Source organism: Dendropsophus ebraccatus, chromosome 12 (genome assembly GCF_027789765.1).
Source record: "Dendropsophus ebraccatus isolate aDenEbr1 chromosome 12, aDenEbr1.pat, whole genome shotgun sequence".
In the NCBI taxonomy this organism is placed as follows: domain Eukaryota; kingdom Metazoa; phylum Chordata; class Amphibia; order Anura; family Hylidae; genus Dendropsophus; species Dendropsophus ebraccatus.
In genome coordinates, this window is record NC_091465.1 from 20,363,912 (window position 1) to 20,386,636 (window position 22,725).

Consider the following 22,725-nt stretch of genomic DNA (forward strand, 5'->3'; position numbering starts at 1 on the left):
TAGGTTGCTGGTGGGTGCCTGAGATAGTGATCTTCTACATGGCTCCAACTTTGTCAGGACACCATAAGGAGCAAGCAAAACATGTCTAGGGCCACAGAGGTAAATAGGCCACCACAAGGAGATATTGGCATCTAGAGGTTGGACGGTCATCAAAGATGCCTCACCTTACAAAACAATCCTCCCCACCTGTGACTCCACCATTGTACACCCCTATCCTCCCCACCTCTTACTCCACCATTGTACACCCCTATCCTCCCCACCTCTGACTCCACCATTGTACACCCCTATCCTCCCCACCTCTGACCCCACCATTGTACACCCCTATCCTCCCCACCCCTATTCCACCATTGTACACCCCTATCCTCCCCACCTCTGACCCCAACATTGTACACCCCTATCCTCCCCACCCCTACTCCACCATTGTACACCCCTATCCTCCCCACCAATGTACACCCCTATCCTCTCCACCAATGACTCCACCATTGTACACCCCTATTCTCCTCATCAATGACTCCACCATTGTACACCCCTATCCTCCCCACCTGTGACTTCACCATTGTACACCCCTATCCTCCCCACCTGTGACTCCACCATTGTACACCCCTATCCTCCCCACCTCTTACTCCACCATTGTACACCCCTATCCTCCCCACCCCTACTCCACCATTGTACACCCCTATCCTCCCCACCTCTGACCCCACCATTGTACACCCCTATCCTCCCCACCTCTGACCCCACCATTGTACACCCCTATCCTCCCCACCCCTACTCCACCATTGTACACCCCTATCCTCCCCACCAATGTACACCCCCATCCTCTCCACCAATGACTCCACCATTGTACACCCCTGTTCTCCTCATCAATGACTCCACCATTGTACACCCCTATCCTCCCCACCTGTGACTCCACCATTGTACACCCCTATCCTCCCCACCTCTTACTCCACCATTGTACACGCCTATCCTCCCCACCTCTTACTTCTCCATTGTACACCCCTATCCTCCCCACCCCTACCCCACTATTGTACACCCCTATCCTCCCCACCTCTGACTCCACCATTGTACACCCCTATCCTCCCCCACCCCTACTCCACCATTGTACACCCCTATCCTCCCCACCTCTGACCCCACCATTGTACACCCCTATCCTCCCCACCCCTACTCCACCATTGTACACCCCTATCCTCCCCACCAATGTACACCCCTATCCTCTCCACCAATGACTCCACCATTGTACACCCCTATCCTCCTCATCAATGACTCCACCATTGTACACCCCTATCCTCCCCACTTCTACTCCACCATTGTACACCCCTATCCTAAACAACTTCTACTGCACCATTGTACACCCCTATTTCCTCATCAATGACTCCACCATTGTACACCCCTATCCTCCCCACTTCTACTCCACCATTGTACACCCCTATCCTAAACAACTTCTACTGCACCATTGTACACCCCTATCCTCCCCACCTCTGACCCGACCATTGTACACCCCTATCCTCCCCACCCTACTCCCCCATTGTACACCTCTATCCTCCCCACCATTATACACCCCTATCCTTCCCACCCCTATTCCACCATTGTACACCCCTATCCTCCCCACCTCTGACTCCCTCATTGTACACCCCTATCCTCCCCACCCCTACTCCACCATTGTACACCCCTATCCTCCCCACCCCTACTCCACCATTGTACACCCCTATCCTCCCCACCTCTGACTCCCTCATTGTACACCCCTATCCTCCCCACCCCTATTCCACCATTGTACACCACTATCCTCCTCACCTCTGACCCCACCATTATATACCCCTATCCTCCCCACCTCTGACCCCACCGTTATACACCCCTATCCTCCCCATTCTGCGTTGTATAGACGTTTTATAGGGCTGTGGAAACATTCCTACAAATATCATAAAGATAAAAGACATCATGAGAATGTTTACAGAATTACGAGATTTTCCATTATGATGGGCATGGTTCCTTGTCTGGCTGGTGTTTACATGGCTGAGAGGGTATGTTGTGTATTATAGATGGAGGAGATTGGTCTGCGGTGTCCCACATTATAACCTGCATTAAGACGCATGCAAGGAATGCAGGAGATCACATATAGGCTCTTACGTCAGCCACACACTTCGAGGATTTACTACGGTCCACACCCTGAATGAGTAATTGTACTATCTGCGAGTCTGTACTCCATTCATGTGTCACCCCTCCCCCCTCTATATATATATATTATCAGCACTGTAACTGTAGGGGATCTCTTCTTTACCTCTCCTCGGGTCTCTGTACCACTTTAGGATCATAACATTTTTAGCCGTGGCACCAGGGGAGAGACACATATGAGACTGTCCTTCAGAAAATATGTATGCACTGTATGGCACCTAATTCTTCAATGTACCTTCCACCCTTTTTATTACAGGTGTGGAGAGCTACAAGTCCTTTCCCTGCCTGGCCGGCCATTACTGCCCATCTGGGGCCACAGCACCGATCCCTTGTCCCCCTGGTACATATGGGAACAGCACTCAGGGACGAGAACTAAGTGACTGCTGGCCATGCCCAGCGGGCACCTACAACCACCTCTCTGGCCAGGTGTCGTGCTTTCTGTGTGGCAGCTCGTCCTATTCCCAGCCAGGTGTGTAGAGTCAAATGTTTGTCCTAATAAGCATCAGTGATCCACTGGTACCCAAGTTATATAGTATTACATGGCAGGCATTAAAATAAATAGGCATCCAGGTGATACGTGGACAAGCTCGGTCTCCCTTCATGCCAGACAAATTCCCAACATTCCCATGTAACATCTCCGTAGGCAAGGTCTGCTCCAGGTTTTTGTGGGGCCTTGGGCGACAGAGCCTCAGCGAGCCCCTTTGTGGAGTAAATCATGTGGCAACTTCCCCTTAGGGGGCCATCTTCTACCCGTTAGTTGTACTGTGTAGTCCCCATTTAGTCCATGGCCCCCTGTTTAGTCCCTTTTTAGTCCATGGTCCCCTGTGTAGATTCCCTTTAGTAGATGGCGCCCACTCAGTATATGGTTCGCAGTGTATTCCTCTTTAGTTAATAACCCTACAAGCCCCAGGCCTCGGTCGGCTGCCTGAACCCCCCACATTATAATCCACCACTGTTGGGCCCCAAGAGACGCTTTGGACCCCAAGTAAGCTGGATGCTGGCGCCGACCCTGTCCATAGGGGTCCAATAGTCAGATGGATGCCAGCGTGTCCTTTAGGCCTCCATCGTACAGAGTTTGTATCTGTCTTTATGTATATTTCTAGGTGCTATTAGCTCCCTACATGGATCACCCCATTGTAATCCAATGGACCTGATCCACAGCCCTTACAGTGGTTTTATTATTCTGAGCAATGTTTTTTCCTCTGCACTTACTGGAATAACCTGGAGAATGGCAGCGGGTTCTGTCAGGATGGAGTTGTGAAATCCTTAGGGTGTGAACATTAAAGTGTTCCTCTTCCTGGACTGGAGACCGAGCGACGCTAAGTCCCAGTGTTGCCTGGAGTTCTGTAGGTTGCGATAACTTCTATTTACTGTGCACATATAACTATAGTAACAGCCGATATGATTGTTGTTGTGGTCGTTCCAGGATTAGGCAGGGATGGAGTCCTGGGTATCATGTTGGCCATCCTAGGCATTCCTTTATCGCTTATTTATATACGTTTTTACAGTGGTTTCTATAATGTAATGAACCTGATGTTCTTTCCATTGGGAATGGCCTTAAGGTTCTAGGAGCTGCGTCTGCCGGGGACTGAACCGCTCATTCCAGGAATCTGATGGCTCCTGCATCTGCCAGGCTGGGTTCGTGTTTTATGACAGCCGAGAGCAACCGAGATCAGACAGCAACAGCGACTTAGACTGTCAGCCCCAGGTACAGCGCAAAGTCCAGGCAGATGTGTGCCCAGTATGGTGCCACCATGGGTACAGTGCACAGTACAGGCACATGTGTACCCAGCATGATGCCACCATGGGTACAGCTCACATTACAGGCAGATGTGTGCCCAGTATGATGCTACCATTGGTACAGTGCACAGTACAGGCAGATGTGTGCCCAGTATGGTGCCACCATGGGTACAGTGCACAGTACAGGCAGATGTGTGCCCAGTATGATGCTACCATTGGTACAGTGCACAGTACAGGCAGATGTGTGCCCAGTATGGTGCCACCATGGGTACAGTGCACAGTACAGGCAGATGTGTGCCCAGTATGATGCTACCATTGGTACAGTGCACAGTACAGGCAGATGTGTGCCCAGCATGATGCCACCATGGGTATTTAGCGTTCCTTCATCCTCCTCCTCTTTTCTCTACCACGGTCTATTTCTCCTGTAATCCTCCTCTATGTACCGTGTTTCTGTGCAGGTGGAAGACCGCTGCTCTAGTGCTGAGGTGCGCCTCGCATCTACCAGGAAGTGTGTATCCCCGCAGCATCACGACTGTACCCCGGCCTGTGGTCTTCAGGGTGGAGAGCTCAGCACAGAGCTGGGAATGTCAGTCTCCTTCATTTGTATGGATTTACTATGAAATGGGTGGGGGAGGGTGTGTAAGCTAAGACAATGGGTAAGCTAAGGCTGCGTTTACACACAATTTAATTGACCAATTTATCTGACAGATTTTTAAAGCCAAAACCAGGAACAGACTATAAACAGAGAACAGGTCTTAAAGGAAAGACTGAGATTTCTCCTCTTTTCAAATTCACTCTTGGCTTTGGCTTCAAAAATCTGTCAGATAAATTGGTCAGATATCTGTTTGTTCCTTGTTCCCTGCTCGCTGCCAGCGCTGTTACACGTGCGAGCAGGTATGAGCGGGTGGGTGGGGGTGGGGTGGGGAAATGCGGGGGGGGGGGGGGGGGGGGGGGGGCTCTGCCCAAGTGATTGCTAGATCATCAATATCTCTATGCAGGCAGGGAAGTAAATCAAGGCGACCTATAGAAAGGCAACCCCACTCCTATAGTGTAGTGTAGATACTTGGAAAAAGAAATTCTCATACTCGCGTATATATGGACTTTCCATGGATGATTGACCCACCAACTCGGAGACCGCCAGGTAGGGTAGTACAAGTCCCAGGTCTCTGTCTGTAGGTGTAGCTCCCACTGAGGATTCCCCCAAGTGAATGCATGTTGTCAGTAAGATACGTCGGCAGTTAGCAGCTTTGTCTTACTGGGGATCAGTCCCTCTTCCTTTCCTTTAGGGGGTGACTGTCCTGTCTTTTTAGAAGAATCCCAGGTGAAGACAAGGGTTGTTGCTGCTCACAGTTACCTCACTTCTAAAGCTTAGCACTGCATACTAGTGGTTTTAGACTTCACACTGAACTGAATTGTACTCAACTAGGGCAAAACCTAGTCTGCCCTTTGACAGGAAAACCCCTATCCTATATAGGGCATGTGACCGGAAGAGAGAAGAAAGTCTAGAGTGCCTGCACCTGTGATTGGACAACATAATGTTGCTTTTACACAGAGATTTATCTGACAGATTTTTGAAGTCAAAGTCAGCAACAGACTATGCCTAGAGAGCAGGTCATAAAAGAAAGACTGGAATCTAACCTCTTTTCAAATCCATTCCTGGCGTTGGCTTCAAAAATCTGTCAGATTAATCACTCTGTTTAAATGCACCATAACACAATTATGGTTTCTTTACATGGAGCAAATATCGTAACGATTTCACGATAACGATCACATTTGAGCGATAATCAGCTCATGTAAACACAGCGTACGATCAGGCGATGAGCGCTAAATCGTTGTTCATCTTTCAACATGTTCTAAAATCGTCGTTGGTCATTCGCTGAAAATTAGCAGATCGCTTCATCTAATGACTCTTTCAACGATTCAACCTATGTGTGAGATGGGTTTCAGCGATCTTAAAATGATCGTAATAACGAATTTTTCAAACGATTCATCGTTCCATCGAAACACTGATCGTTATCAAAAAAACGCAAATTATTGCTCCGTGTGAAAGGACCATTAGACTAAACCATCATGCACACTGCAGCTGTGCACAGGGGAGAGTGAGACACCTAGTGGCTGGAGCAGAAAATCACAGCTCCCAGCGCTTGGTGTGACACCTGACAGAGTGACTCCACCAGCAGAATATGAGTGCAGCTCTGGAGTATAATAATACAGGTTGTAACTCAGGATCAGTACTGTAATGTAATGTATGTACACAGTGACCCCACCAGCAGAATAGTGAGTCCAGCTCTGGGGTATAAGGGTACGTGCACACTGCGGAATGAACATAGTCACTTATATTACCTGTGTAATGCCAGGCTGGTGACCATGTTGTCCTCCTCAGGTGCCACTGTCTACATTATGTCTCAGCTGAGGAGCTGTGTGATCGCTTCTGCCTTATGAAGGCGCCTCGGATATCTATGAGCTTTGGATCCAACATGCAGTTTCAGCTATACATTGAAGAGCCTGAGAAGAGGAGAAGCAGATATCTGGTAGGTGGGATTAGGAGAGGATGTCATGTTGGTTTAGTAAGGTTCTGTATCACATGATATCTGTGCTGTCAATAGATGTTTGCTTGAAACAAATGGCTACAAATCCACTATCATGTATCTGTAAACAAGAACTTAATGTTTTCCACCTGGTCAAATATTCCTACTAAATTGTCTAAAATGAAACATGTAATCTTTTCATAGAGGTTCATTATGATCATAGTAATCGCTTCAAACCATTGGGAAACATTGACAAACAACAGATGACTTGTAATCCCTCTTTGTTACCCAGAAAATCACAAGTTACATTGTTTCACCCAGTTCTTCCACAATAATTTTTTTTTTAAATGTCATACACACTATGGCCACCAGGTGGCGACATCCATCTGTAAAATGTATTCCATTTAAAGTGACCTTATGGGTATATTTTTGTAGTAGTTTCTAGTACTGCAAATCATTTCCAGCAGCAGGTGCATGTATTTCTGTCCCATTAAGTTGTAAAGGGCAGTCATAAAACTGACCGAATTTTTTTTTTCCAGCCATATTAAGAGCTTCAAAAATGGCAGAAAAAAACAAACAAACCAAAAGCTTATAGCTTAAAAAAAGCCCAAAATTGTGTGTGTGCAATCTATACTGTCCCAATATTAGCTACTTCGACTAGGAAGACATTGGCCGAGATATACAATGTGGTCATGCACCTTATTACTTGGCACACAGAGAAGCTGACAGATGTACAAAATAAACTCAGGGAAATAAAGAGTGGTATCCGACTTGGTCGCCACAACATTAATTGTCTCCGATAAAGGGGTGTCTAAGGTTCGGACAAGTCAGGAACCACATTTACTAAGGCTGGGTTCACACTGCGATATTGCATCCCGTTTATATGATCCATTTTTCAATGGTTACTTCTAATGTACATGGTCAACCACGTTTTTCTGCATGCTTAAAAAAAAAAAAAATGTTACAATCTTTTTTTTTTTTTTAAATAATAATTCAAAGTCAATGAAAAAACTGATCCAAATGGATTGCGCAAAATTGCATCTATTTTTTCCCATATAATATATATATTAAACAGACTGTTTAAGCAGTGTGAACTTGGCCTTAACAAAGATGAAACCAATGTAAAAGGGAGCTAACCTACTTCACCGAACCTGAAATGTAGATGGAAAATGGTGTACACCTAAACCTAACCAACATGCACCACGTCTACCTAGGGATGCACGCCACGTTAGTAAATCTGGCTAGAGAAGAGGGCACAAACACGTGAGGGAAACCAGCAACAATGGTAAATGAAATCCATAAATGTACTCCATTGCCCATAATACACTCCTACTTCAGAACTTGTAGACCAGAGTGCGTCAATCTCTGGGGCTGCGTTTCTGCATAAGCATTGGAAATGCGTTCTGCACACAGTGAACACCAGGCCCCCATTGTTGTAGGGAATATCTGCAACATAATGCAGCTATAGGGGCCTGGCTGCGGAGGGACAGCGCACTAAGCTGGACGTGCAGGACATCAGTGACCCGGAGAAGCTGGCGGGAGCGCGGGCAGGTAAAGTATGAAAAATGAGCTTGTTTAAAGCCCGGTAGCTAAGGGGTTAAGTGAGCAGTGACTACGTTCTCACAGCGGAATGAAAACCCACTGACTGCAGTGCTGAGTATTGCACTAGATGTCCCTGCAAAGCTCACATTGTGAAACTAGCCTAAAAGTAGGGGCCTTGGCATTTAGAAGAACAATTGTAACACAAATACAATGGCTTAAAAAAATAAATAAATAAAAAAGGAATAATAATTAATAATGAAAATAATAATTTATCTGTCAGATAAATCTCTCCGTATAAACGCACCATAACATGCACCAATTGTTTTGGTAGAAAAATCACTACAAAATTGGTGCATGTAATTTTATTTATTACCCCCTAGTATTCTCCAAACTTTGACTATTGCAAAACTACAATTCCCATCACGGCCAACAAAATAGGAAAAGTAGTTGTGCAGCAATTGAAGAACCCTAGAGTCCATTTACACAAAAAAGATTATCTGCCAAAGATTTGAAGCCAAAGCCAGAAACAGACTATAAACAGAGATCAGGTCATAAAGGAAAGCCTGAGATTTTTCCTCTTTTCAAATCCATTCCTGGCTTTGGCTTCAAATCTTTGGCAGATAATCTTTCTGTGTAAACTGACCCTTAGGGTATAAACACACACACACCGTATACGCAGTGTATTTACTGCTGCGATACGCAGCAAATACACAACAAATACACAGCAGATTAGATCTAAATAACTGAACACAGCATCAAATCTGCACCATCAAATCTGCTGCAGATCTGCTGCGTTTTTGCTGCGTATCTGCTGTGTATACGGTGTGTGTGTGTGTGTGTAACCTAATAATGAAAACATAAGGCACGTTTTGCAGCTTAAGGCGGTCAGGACATCATGGGAGTTGTAGTTTTACAAGAGTTGGAGAGCCACAGGTTTGGAGAACACTGATGTGAACACATATACATCCATATGTATGATGATAATAATAAACTATAATAATAATATAATAATGATAAAATAATATGATACTATAATAATTAATAATATAATAACGTGTAAAATGTTAAAATCACTGAGTACTCCTTAAAGTGACACTGTCACCCCCTTTGTGCATTCTGACATCTCTACACAGGTGTAAAGGGTAAATTTAGCGCTTTTCATACCTTATTTCATATCATACGTCAGGGTTTTTGTTTAAGTAAAAAGTGTCCTTTTATCAACTGCAGATTGTATTAAGTGGGCGTGGCCTGGCGACATTAGCGCCACTTAGCTCCGCCCACAACCGTTGGCCCCGTTGACGCCCATTGGTTAGTCGACGTAAAGGGGGTGGGGTATAGACCTTTCGGCCAGCCTGTTCCAATGGCTGGTGAGGGGGCGTGGCCAACTGTGGCGTTGTTGGCGGGGCTAAGTGGCGCTTAACACAATCTGCAGTTGATAAAAGATAACTTTTTACTTGAACAAGCACCATGACGTATGTTATAAAATAAGGTCTAAAAACCGCTAAATTTACCCTGTACACCTGTGTAGAGATGTCAGAATGCACAAAAGGAGGTGACAGTGTCACTTTAAGCACAAACTGTGCAAGCAAATAAAATAGGTTTTTTTTCCCTGTTTTAGTTCTCATACAGTACATTATGAACACATGAATATTGACGATTATTTTAGGTCAGCAATAAACAAAAAAAATAATAATAATTGTGTTTCTGAAGCATTGAAATGTCTTGGTCTTGAAGGAGTCTAGGAGAAGCTTTAGAAGAAGCTCATAATACTGATCCACTGGTTTGACATTGAGTTAATGAGAGGAAAAAAACCAGGGCCACAGGTGAGAAAGTTTCCTGCCATGATTCATCTGGATTTCTTAGAAGGCTTCACTCCTGTGCCGTACATCTATAACAAGCACAAGCCGCCTGTTCCTGCACATATATATTGTTTCTGAGAAAGCAGCAATGATCTGTGGAGCAGGTACACCAACGGCTGAAGAGCTGAACCTTTCTGCTGGTACTTTACCTTTATGACACTCCGCTCTGTGCTGAAGATCTTTTATCTGGGTTTTCGCCTGGATTTGTTTGCTGTCCATTGAAAAATACAGAAAAGATGAAGCTTGTATTTGTAGATTCTGGTTCTCCAGGGGCTGTAAATAAGAGGATCCAGCCTAATAGAAATGGGGTGCATGCTTACCTATAGAAGGGGAATAGAAATGCTCCTCTAGTCATTGAGGTGCAGCTGCTTTTAATCTTTGAAGTAGCCTCCCAGGCAATGTCTGTGAAGGTGACAGGAGGAAATAGCAGCCTATATATTTTTTAGCTCCGGAAAGGTGTACCAGTAAATTAACGACATAAGTGTAAATGTACAGTTTTATCCTTAAGATTCTACACCACTAAAATGAAGCATGACCCAAGGAAAAAGTGTACAAATTGTGTAAATGTCCATGGTGCAGGGAGAAATCTTTGGAATGACCTGGATTTTTGCATTGAATTCTAATAAAATGTGATCTGATTGTTCACAGTAATAGGCAAACACAATGTGGCCAACATGAATAACACACAGTTGTACTGTTCCTTTTGTTTTAGAGATCACACAGTATCAACATCCAAAAGGCAGGAAGAAGAATAGATTTTTTGCATCGATCACTATTATGTAGTCTGATTGTTCACAATTGTAGACAAACACAATGTATCAAAATAAGTACACTAATAGCACACAGACAATTGTACCATTGTAGTGGCAGGAGGGTGGATGAGAAGCAGCCGTTTCCTCCATACACAGAAATGGTTAACATGGCCAAGTGTTCCAGTTTTTTCTATGGGGAGAAGAGGGTTAAGCTGCAGCCAGAGAACAAAGGGGTTGGGTGTTGATTTTTCATCAGGCCAATCTCTACTAACATCATCTGTTGGTGGTTGGTCGGAAGAGCTCCATATACTAATGGCCAAACCAACCATGAGCAGATCGAACAGTCAGCAGGTGTCAGGTGTCCCTGCTCTCTATTTGGCTAACCAGTCCTGACAACAGAAAAGCCAGAAGCGGCATGCATGGTGCTCAGCACAGGAGCGTGGACAGGTAAGTATGTTTCATTCATTTTTATCTTATATTGTGCACTTTAAATAAATGTCCACTGTGCAAGGACAAAAAGTAAGTGAACTTTCTACAGTTACTGCATTGACTACTAATGTGATCTGATTGGCTGAGTGTTTGGCTATAATTCTGACTTGGAGAACAATCAGACAGTGTGAGTGAAGAATCCCAAAATGATTCCACTTACTTTTTTCCCTGCACTGTTGAGGTTTGCTCAGTGTGCTTAGTTTAGTTATACTGTGTTTGCCCATAATTATGACTACATAAGAGCCCTATTACACGGGACGATTATCGTGCAATTTCTCCTTATATTGTTTGAATTTAAACGATAATTGTTTCGTATAAATGCAGGGAACGATCAAACGACCAATGAGAAAATGTTCATTGCTCCTTAGGTGCTGAAACCGAAATCATTGTTAATCGTTGTTAATTTCTTTGCTGTAATTCCGCATTCGTCCGCTGTAATTCCGCATTCATTTGCGAATTATTCAGAGTAATTCCACATTGTTCCTTCATTTGCTGGGAACAGATGGACTAATTCATTGTAGTAGCAAGCGTAACTAACGACTATCGTTCATGTTATATGGTGAACGATTTCAGGTTAACGATGAACAATCTAGTTTGTGATCGTTTTTAATCGTTAAAAATTGCTTCATTTAATAGGACGAGCTCAACTAATAGCAGATCGTATCATATCTTTTACTGAGCACATTGAGTAAACATCCACAGTGCAAGAGACAAAATAAGGCTTAATTATGGACAAACACAATGTAACTAATCTAATAATGCAGACATTTGTAATGTTCATTTATTTTGTCAAGCACATTGGCCCAGATTTATCAGTCGAATGGTGCGTTTACACAGACAGATTTATCTGACAGATTTTGGAAGCCAAAACCAGGAATGGATTTGAGAACAGAAGAAATCTCAATCTTTCCCTTATTACCTGTTCTCTGTTTATAGTCTGTTCCTGGTTTTGGCTTCAAAAATCTGACAGATAAATCTCTCTGTGTAAACGCACCATATGGGTCCGTTTACACAGAAAGATTATCTCACAGCTCATCTGCCAAAGATTTAAAGCCAAAACCCGGAACAGACTATAAACAGAGATCAGATCATAGAGGAAAGCCTGAGATTTTTCCTCTTTTCAAATCCATTCCTGGCTTTGGCTTCAAATCTTTGGCAAATAATCTGTCAGATAATCTGTGTCTTATTTGCCTGTAGCAATCAATCAATCAATCAATCAATCACAGCTCAGCTTTCATTTCTTAGATTGCTTTGGTAAAATTAAAGCTGAGTTTTGACAAATTTTTGTCCCTGTCTGATTGTTAAATCTGGGTCAATGTGTAAACATCCACAGTGCAGGGCCAAAGCAAGTGATTTTCCTATGTTAATGACTGTCTGACCAAAAACTAAATAAAACAATGTTTCCTTAAGGATATGAGACATGAAGTACCAGATTCACAGATGATTTATGTATGAAATAAAGGCACACAAAGCCCGGTTCCTGACAAATCTGGTGCCCGGTTCCTGACAAATCTGTTCTACTTAAAAGAAAAAAAAAAAAAAAAAGAGTGCAACACATATTTTTTCTTCTCGCAGTTTTTTCCTGGAAATACAGCTAAAGTTTACCCTGTCTCTCTCTCAGGAGGTGACAAATGTCCTGGGTCCTGATCACCACGTGTGGAGCAGTGAGCAAGTCCACCTTGTGTTGTTCAGTCCTAGTGGTGTGTTTGGTGTCCTTCTTTCCAGCGCACAGGTCATTGAGCCATTTCTTGCAGGTCAGAAGAAAATTATCCTTTATAAAGTGTCTTTTTGAGTATTAGTTTGTTATAAGTAACGCTGTATCTGAAAATACATTATGAAAAACAACTAATTATTTTAGGAGAGTCATGGTCATTGCCAACACCAAGAAAACCACGAGCTGCACATCAGGGCCTCACATCAACTGACCCAGCATCTGTACCCGGAATACCCAATCCTATCCTGTGCCTCAAAGAGGGGGACGTTGTTCTGTTTCAGCTCAGCATATCATCAAACGGTAATGGAATGTAACATGCTGCAGTCACTATTCTGCTGGTGGGGTCACTGTGTACATACATTACATTACTTATCCTGTACTGATCCTGAGTTACATCCTGTATTATACCCCAGAGCTGCACTCACTATTCTGCTGGTGGGGTCACTGTGTACATACATTACATTACTTATCCTGTACTGATCCTGAGTTACATCCTGTATTACACCCCAGAGCTGCACTCACTATTCTGCTGGTGGGGTCACTGTGTATATACATTACATTACTTATCCTGTACTGATCCTGAGTTACATCCTGTATTATACCCCAGAGCTGCACTCACTATTCTGCTGGTGGGGTCACTGTGTACATACATTACATTACTTATCCTGTACTGATCCTGAGTTACATCCTGTATTACACCCCAGAGCTGCACTCACTATTCTGCTGGTGGGGTCACTGTGTATATACATTACATTACTTATCCTGTACTGATCCTGAGTTACATCCTGTATTTTACCCCAGAGCTGCACTCACTATTCTGCTGGTGGGGTCACTGTGTATATACATTACATTATTTATCCTGTACTGATCCTGAGTTACATCCTGTATTATACCCCAGAGCTGCACTCACTATTCTGCTGGTGGGGTCACTGTGTACATACATTACATTATTTATCCTGTACTGATCCTGAGTTACATCCTGTATTATACCCCAGAGCTGCACTCACTATTCTGCTGGTGGGGTCACTGTGTACATACATTACATTATTTATCCTGTACTGATCCTGAGTTACATCCTGTATTATACCCAATGGCGGATTATAATGTAGGCGATTTGGGCGGCCGCCCGGGGCCCATGCCTTGCTGCCCACATTATAATGCCGCCCGGGAGGCCCCCCCGCCACTGCACTCTTGTGACCGCAAGCATTGTTTCGCTTGCGGTCACAAGAATCTCCGGCTGCCTCCGTCTGATGCGCGGCTGCCGGGGGTGTCCGGTCCTCTCCCCGGCAGCGCGCGCATCACACAGCTCCTAGTGCCGCCTGGGGCCCTGTCTTCCGGTACTGGGAGCGCACGTACCGGAAGTCAGGGCCCAGGCGGCACTAGGAGCTGTGTGATGCGCGCGCTGCCGGGGAGAGGACCGGACACCCCCAGCAGCCGCGCATCAGACTGAGGCAGCCGGAGAGAGGATCGACGGGGGAACGCAGGGTAGCTGAGTTATATTTTGTTATTTTTGTGTTATTTACTCACTGGGGGGGCATCTATAAAGGGGGGGGGGGCATCTATAAAGGGGGGGGGCAGCTATAAAGGGGGGGAAAGAGGGGGACCATCTATAAAGGGAGGGGGGAGAGGGGGACCATCTATAAGGGAGGGGGGGAGAGGGGGACTATCCATAAGGGGGGAGAGGGGGACCAGCTATAAGGGGGGAAGAGGGGGACCATCTATAAGGGGGGAAAGGAGGACCAGCTATAAGGGGGGAAAGAGGGGGACCAGCTATAAGGGGGGAAGAGGGGGACCATCTATAAGGGGGGAAAGAGGGGGACCATCTATAGAGGGGGGAAGAGGGGGACCATCTATAAGGGGGGAAAGAGGGGGACCATCTATGAGGGGAGAAGAGGGGGACCATCTATAAGGGGGGAAAGAGGGGGACCATCTATAGAGGGGAGAAGAGGGGGACCATCTATAAGGGGGGAAAGAGGGGGACCATCTATAAGGGGGGAAAGAGGGAGACCATCTATAAGGGGGGAAAGAGGGGGACCATCTATAGAGGGGAGAAGAGGGGGACCATCTATAAGGGGGGAAAGAGGGGGACCATCTATAAGGGGGGAAAGAGGGAGACCATCTATAAAGGGGGACTATCTCCTATAGGATTAGCACCCTCCTCTCCTGACATCCTCTGTGCTGCTGGGACCTCCCCTATAGATCAACACCCTCCTCTCCTGACATCCTCTGTGCTGCTCAGACCTATCCTATAAGATCAGCACCCTCTTCTCCTGACATCCTCTGTGCTGCTTGGACCTCTCCTATAAGATCAGCACCCTCCTCTCCTGACATCCTCTGTGCTGCTGTGACCTTGGGGGTGCAACATCAGGGGACCAGGTGAGGTGGCGATATGTTTATTGGGGGCAGTGGAGGTGGGGTGGGCAATGCTTACTGGGGGTAGCAGCAAGGGACCAAACATTATGTTTATTGGGGCCAGCAGGGAGGGGAGGCAGGCAGTGTTTATTGGGGACAGTGGGGGGGGGGGGGGGGGGAAGCAGTAGCAGATTATAATGTGGGCGAATTGACTGGGGGGCGGCCAGGTTGGGTGGACAGCCCGGGGCCCAGAGTACATTTAATCCGCCACTGATTATACCCCAGAGCTGCACTCACTATTCTGCAGACTTACAGTGCTCCCTGGTTGCTTGATTTCTTCACATTGGCCTTGTTTCCATCAATGACATGTATTGTGAGTACAGTTCTGCCCTGCAGTACAGGGGGTAATATAAGCTGTGTAGTATAATGTAATGTAGTTACATACGGATTCAACCGTTCAGGTCATAAAGTTATTGGGTGGTCTTCTCCTTTATATGTATTGTCCCTTTAAGGCTCATGTTAGAACACATCTATGAGTTTCCCTGCATTGTCTATGGTTTGCTGTAATGAAATTTCTGCTCTCAGGTTGTTACAGAGAACAATGTGCAGATCCCTTCCCTGTTGTGTCCTCATGCTGCGTTTTTTCCGCTTGTTTCATGTATGATTATATTTGTTTCAAAGTAAATGGAAAAAAGGCCTTTATACCGTATAGCTCCCTGCATACACATATTGTGTAGAACATCAGGACACATCATCCCAGGCAAGATTCTATTTCTGCTAGGACATAACATTACAGTATCTGTTACCATGGATGGAATGTTCTAGAATCACACAGAAACAAAGCAGCTGCTCTATTTCTGTCTATCTATCTATCTATCTATCTATCTATCTATCTATCTATCTATCTATCATATCTCTCTCTCTCTAATGTGTATATATATATATATATATATATATATATATATATATATATATATAGAGAGAGAGAGAGAGAGAGAGAGAGAGAGAGCACATATCTATCTATTCATCATCTATGTGCATTGTGCAACCCTGATTGTGTGATGGCCCTGGGTCAAGTGAATGGTGGTAGTATGCTGGTAGTTGTAGTGCTTGCCGTCGCCCAGTGCTATTATGTTGGCAGGAGTGAGACCTCTGGGCTGAGTACATTCTCCTGAGTGCCCCCTTTACTTGGCAGTAGAAATTCATTACAAGCCCTTGTAATAACAGTCTCTTATATTCGGTAATGGTCTGGGCAGGTCCCCCTTTCTAATGTTAGTACAAAAAAAAAAATTTGGGGATAATAGATATATAGTATGGGGGAGATTTATCAAACATGGTGTAAAGTGAAACTGGCCCAGTTGCCCCTAGCAACCAATCAGATTCCACCTCTCATTCCTCACAGACTCTTTGGAAATTGAAAGGTGGAATCTGATTGGCTGCTAGGGGCAACTGAGCCAGTTTCACTTTACACCATGTTTGATAAATCTCCCCCAATGTTTTTTTCCTCCAGTCTTTGTACTGATGATAGGGAAAACAGTCCTAAAATGCACCAGTAAAGAGATCTGACTGGTTGGCTCCCAGTGGGTGACATGTGAAGGAACCATGTTCTCATGGAGGTTCAGCTGCAGTTTCCTATAACAGTATGATTGTCGGTATGGAGATGTGACGGTCACAAAGCCCATTACGGCACCAGGAGAGCAAAGAGGCCCTTGTAACACTTATTCTCTCTGACAGAGAGAAATCAATAGTACAGGCGATTTTAAGAAACTTTGTAATGAGTTTGTTAGCCGAAAAATGCATTTTTAGATCAAAAAGCAGTTTGAAGCTCCCCCCCCTGTCTTCATGGTTCTCCTATGGAGAGGGGAGGGGTTGAGGGAGATGAGCACCAAAACAGGACAACAAAGAGTTAATTTACAGCTACATCGCTGACCTCTCTGACCTCTGATTACCGGCTTTCACCCAGCTCCCACTGTGTAATCCTTTGTTCTCTGCTCTTTGCTGCCGACTAATCCCCCTCCTCCCCCCTCCCCTCTCCATAGATTACACAGGGCACATCTGATGTAAACAAGACACGATTTCCTGATAATGAGCAGTGAATGAGAGAGGAGGGGGGGGGACCTGGGGAAAGTCTTTTTGAATGCAGATAATGGCATATCTGCCTAATAAACCTAATCACAAAGTTTCTTAAAATCTCCTGTACTAAAAAAAAACACGACAGTGACAGTAACAATCAGCCAGTGCAAAGAAACCATAAAAAATTGTATACAGATATCCACTTGCAGCCTGTGTATTCTCTGCCACCACATGACACATGTCGTATAATAATACACTTACAGGCTATTTCCACTTTCACATTTGGCACCGTTCTCTTTACCTATCTATATGCACAAATAAATAAAGTTCCTTGACTACAGATCACGTCATTTCTTTTATGCAGACGTGACACCAAATAGTCACGTGATTTGGCCCATGTCATGCCCGATGTTGTATACTACTCTAGCCATGCTTTTATTGCATCTCGCTGTGCTGTTTTGGCCGGTGAGTGGATTTATTATTTTTTACGACTGTTACAGGGATGATTGTGTGATATCTGACTAGTTTCACGGTGATTGTATGAAGTGATGTATATATTTATATGTGTATGATTTATACAGGTTTTATGATTTTTTTTTAATTTGTTTGACACTGATTGCTAGTAGTGTTGATTAATCAGCACTGTAGGGTATAAAGCCTTATATTACATGTATCTAACTGCTTGTAAAGAGAGATTGAGGGAGTGCAAGGTTGCCTTAAAATACAGGATAGTAAAGAAATTACCATTTTAATTAATTTGCGATGCTGTGACATCATTCCCTATCTTATCATTTACAGTATCTCTATCTATCTATCGCATATCTATCTTCTATCAGTGCTGCAGTTTCTCTTTATTTTTTTTTTGTGGTGAAGCGGGGTGGTCCGCCCTCGTTGGGGTTAGCTTAGCAATGTTGTGGCAGCTAGGTAGGTGTAGAGTCACTTGGGCACTTGTCACGGTAGCCTGGAGTGGAATTGTTTATGGCTTCCATAGGTTTGGATAACCCAATGTACTCTGGTGTGCTTGTGCAGAACGAAAAACAGAGTCCAGTGACTTAACAATAATGTTTTTATTCTGGTGCAGGTGAGACACAGAAGAAATGGTAGTCTGTGAACCAGAAGGAAGTAGAGTAGAGGAGCGTCTTGAGGACCCTGTCCAATGAAGCACTGTACTCTGCAGGGATAGCGTATCCGAGAGTAGTAGAGGGGAAGAGAAGATACTTGTACTCATGTTTACTGACTGCCTAATGCCCTACAGTGTCGGGGTACCCGTCTTGGCAGGGTAGTACGAGGTCCCATGTCCCTTCGCTGGGTGAATCAGACTTCCCAAACCTTTTCAGGATTATTGTGCATTACGCAATGAAATAGGTAGGCTAACTGTAACTTTGTTCCACTGGGGTCAGTGCCTAACTGGAAACAGGTCACTGCCCTGTACTGTGTAGAGAGTATCCCTGGCGTGGATAAGGTGATCGTCGGAGGAGTTCTGTCTAGCACCGCATGTTAGTGGTTACTTGCATAAAGAAAATAAGTTAAGTCTCTTGGTCCCTTACAAGGGTCCTGGTCTAAGCCAGGCCCTGGCTTTACTACAGCAGGAACTTTCTCTAGGTTGCTCTCTCTCCACTAAGTGCCTAGAGAGCGCCTCCCACCAGGGACTAATCTCCTTTTCTAGGGGCAAACTAAACCTCCCAGTGATTGGTGGGGTTGTGGGGTGCAAGAGATAGAAGAGGATAGATCAGAAATAGGAGGGGAAAACTGCCTGCACTTGTGTTCATTTTTCTCCTGCCACATGACATACAACAGTTAACCCATAGTTTCTTTCAGCTGTGCACGGAGTAAATCATAGAAAAAACACAGTAGTGACACCTAGTGGGGAAGACACAGAATACTTTCAGACTACAGTATATCGCACTGTGTAAACCTGATACGAGTTACTTTGCCCAGGTGCAATAGAAACTTAGTGGTACACCTGTGCTGGGACACTACATTTTTATTGTGGCCTTTTGATCTTGTCCTGTACTGCACACACCCTTTCAAGTCACTGCAAGTTGTTGCTGTCTCTGCATACTATCTGATATTTATCTATTTGTCTATCTTCCCTGTGTATTACAGAGCGGATGTCCAGCCATTATCCACTGTATCAGAAGGATCACTTGTTTAACACCAACCCACACTGGGATTTTGGGGCCTTCCGTAGACTCGATCATCTCATCAGAGAGACCCACGTGAATGTCTCCAGGTAGCCTCTATATGATCCCCCATTCCTATTCTTCTCATGCAATCTCTGGTACATTGCGCTGATCATCTGTTATTTGTATTGTAGATTTGCCCATGTGTTCACAGATCCTGGTACATATGTGTTTCTGGACAATGGGATTAGAGAGAGATCTCTTTTTGTGACCGTGAAGGAGAATAATGTGTACTGTGACCCGGTGGCTTCTCGCTTCCAGCCATCCTCTCCGTATCAGCTGGTCAGGCAGGGTATAGTCACTCGGCAAAGACTCAACCTGGCACCAAACTGGGTGGCTATCCTCGGTAATCACTGTGCGAGTTATTCATCCCTTGTGCAGAGTGCTGTCTACTGTCCTGCAATCCTTATACTGGGTCTGAACCTCCTGTAATAATAGTCTATGTGTTATAGGTGTTCTGCTGCTGCTCTTCATTATAATGGTCACTCTACTGGTCCTGACCTTGGTACTACGACCCTCACTCTACACTCCCAGCCCCCTAAAGAACTGGAAGCCCAGGTGGAGGAGTCTTGGAGAACCGTATATTCCTCCACAATATGTGCTCACAAAAGACAGGTTGTGGTGATATATGTGTTCATATGATTCACTATATAACTTATATTTTACACTATATATTCAGACCATACCACATTCTGGAGTTCTATGTTCCATGTACCTGTTCTATATGAAGGTCATATGATGTACAGTCTATATACCACACATTACATTATATATTATACCACATGACCTTTATATGTTCTGAGGGCCATCCATGACCTTATATTTTACACAGTGTGAACCATATACTATATACCATATATCACACATGATATTCCTATATACCATGTGACCTCCATATACGCAGCATTATATGCACTTAAAGGGCCTTTTACACCTGTCACTAGAAATGCTGCTATGAACCATGGAAAAGTGACAGAGATCAACTGAGGAGCGGGCAAATGACCAATTCAGCTGATCATCTGTTTACAACCTGCTTAAAAATGCATTGGCTGCACAAATTTTCCTGTGTGAACGCGATATTTGCAGCCATTAAAGATAAAGGGAACGTGACAGCATAGATATAGTATATACTGTACTTATAGGATATGTATATATCTTTGCTGTCAGTTTCCCGATCACAAGCAGCAGTCTATACTTACCAGCTATGCTGCATGTGATTCAGCATCAGGTTCTCTGGGCCTTAGCCACTGCAGTATCTTCAGGTTGCCACCTCCTATGGAATATTTAACAGCCGGAGGAGGCAGGGCCTGTAGATACAGCCAGGGCCGGACTGGGACTTAAAATCAGCCCTGGCAGTCAAACCCTAGCAGCCTACATAACATATCATGGATAGCCGTGTAAAATACGTGCTGTAGCAAATTCTGCTTCATTTAGCCGTGTCCCCACTACTTCCTTAAACATGTGAACCCCACCATCAGCACCTAAAAATAATGATATAACATAATCTGCTGTGGATTTGATGCGGCATATATATGCATTCATTTCAACTGATTAAATAAGAAGCATCAAATCCGCAATGGATTAGGTATGAACGTGCCCTAAAGGGAACCTGTGGGGTCTATACCAGGTACAGAGATGTAGATCCCAGCATACAGGTCAGGGACTGGAACTTTAGTCTAGTGTAAACCTTTATAATCATTCTTTTAATTACCAGCTGAAGTGTCACAGAGGTGGAGCCACAGCAGCACCCTCTGCCCCGCCCCTTCCTGCTCTGACTGATGGACGTATAGGGTGCTGCTGCTGCGGCTGCTGTTGTGAAACTTTAGTTGGTAATGAAAAGGACAATTATAAAAGTTTACACTGGACTACAAGGTCCTGTCAGTGATATCACCTGTCTGCTGAGATCTACAGCTCTAGACCTGGTACGGACCTCACAGATTCCCTTTATAGGAGAAAAACATGGCCACCTTCTTCCAGAAACAGTGCCACACTCTTCCTCAGTTTGTGTGAGATATTGCAGCTCATCTATCTATCTATCTATCTATCTATCTATCTATCTATCTGATAATATCTATCTATCTATCTATCTATCGCCCCAGGAAAAATTTTAGGATATATAATGGTAGCATAGGTAAAAATTTTCTGTGCATAATACTGTCATAGTTAATAACACCTGTAAGCAAATATTATCCCCATACTGTACACGTTACTGCCATACTGTTACTACGCACACCCACCAATATTGCCAATACTCCCAGTATATAAGTAACAAATAATATCACCACACCATGAGCATTGCCATTACCACCACACAATGACTAATACCGCTACACTGTGACTGAATACAATCCACTATACACAACACTAATATTACCAATAATACCAGAATACACAGGACGAGTAATACCATCGCACCATGCCCACTGCCCTCAGCATACGGTGACTGGATAATACCACTATACCATCACACCATGCCCACTACTCTCAACATACGGTGACTGGATAATACCACTATACTGTCACCAAATAACATCCACTATATAAAGGCCAATATTCTCCCAAAGCAGTGACCATAGAACAGAGGTGTCACCCTCCAGCTGTTACAACACTACAATCCCCATCATGACTGGACAGCTAAAGCATGATGGGAATTGTAGTTTTGCAACACATGGAGGGACGGAGTTTGACACCACTGATACCGCGGTAGATCCTAGCTGTGTAAAGGTTCTGCAGACCTTATAAGTGATTATAGTGCAGTTACATCATGTGACTCACAGTAGGCGTGTTCTCTGCATGAAGAGACGTCCACTTTTCCTTTTCTTCTCCATCTGGCTTCGGCCATCATGAAGGCTTCTCTGGCCATGACTCCTCTCCACGAGATCTGTCAGACAGACATTTTAGGCTTCTTGCTCCAGCAACATCTTCATCTATACATCCCCCCATATAGAATAGCTATCCCCTGCACATCCCCCCATATAGAATAGCCCCCCCCCTGCTGATGTACATCCCGCCATAGAGAATAGCCCCATTGCTGTACATGTACATCCCTCCCATATAGAATAGCCCCCGCTGCTGTGTATGTACATCCCCCCATATAGAATAGCCCCCCCCTGCATCCCCCCAGTGCATCCCCCATATAGAATAGCCCCCCCTGCATCCCCCCATATAGAATAATCCCTCCCTATAGAATATCCCCCCATATAGAATAGCCCCCCTGTGCAATCCCCTCCATATAGAATACCCCCCCCCTGTGCAATCCCCCCATATAGAATAGCCCCCCCCCCCTGTGCAATCCCCCCCATATAGAATAGCCCCCCTGTGCAATCC

At 44.7% G+C, this 22,725-nt stretch overlaps 1 protein-coding gene across 1 annotated transcript in view; it reads left to right on the top strand.

Moving 5' to 3' along the window:
* Positions 1-22,725, top strand: part of LOC138769436 (uncharacterized) — a 60,126-nt gene that overhangs the window by 16,202 nt on the left and 21,199 nt on the right. The window contains exons 13-21 of the mRNA XM_069947920.1: positions 2,423-2,635; positions 3,729-3,874; positions 4,365-4,492; positions 6,290-6,437; positions 12,698-12,830; positions 12,935-13,090; positions 19,322-19,448; positions 19,533-19,744; positions 19,851-20,013. Coding sequence (XP_069804021.1) covers positions 2,423-2,635; positions 3,729-3,874; positions 4,365-4,492; positions 6,290-6,437; positions 12,698-12,830; positions 12,935-13,090; positions 19,322-19,448; positions 19,533-19,744; positions 19,851-20,013 — 1,426 coding nt within the window. The remainder of the gene's footprint in view (positions 1-2,422; positions 2,636-3,728; positions 3,875-4,364; positions 4,493-6,289; positions 6,438-12,697; positions 12,831-12,934; positions 13,091-19,321; positions 19,449-19,532; positions 19,745-19,850; positions 20,014-22,725) is intronic.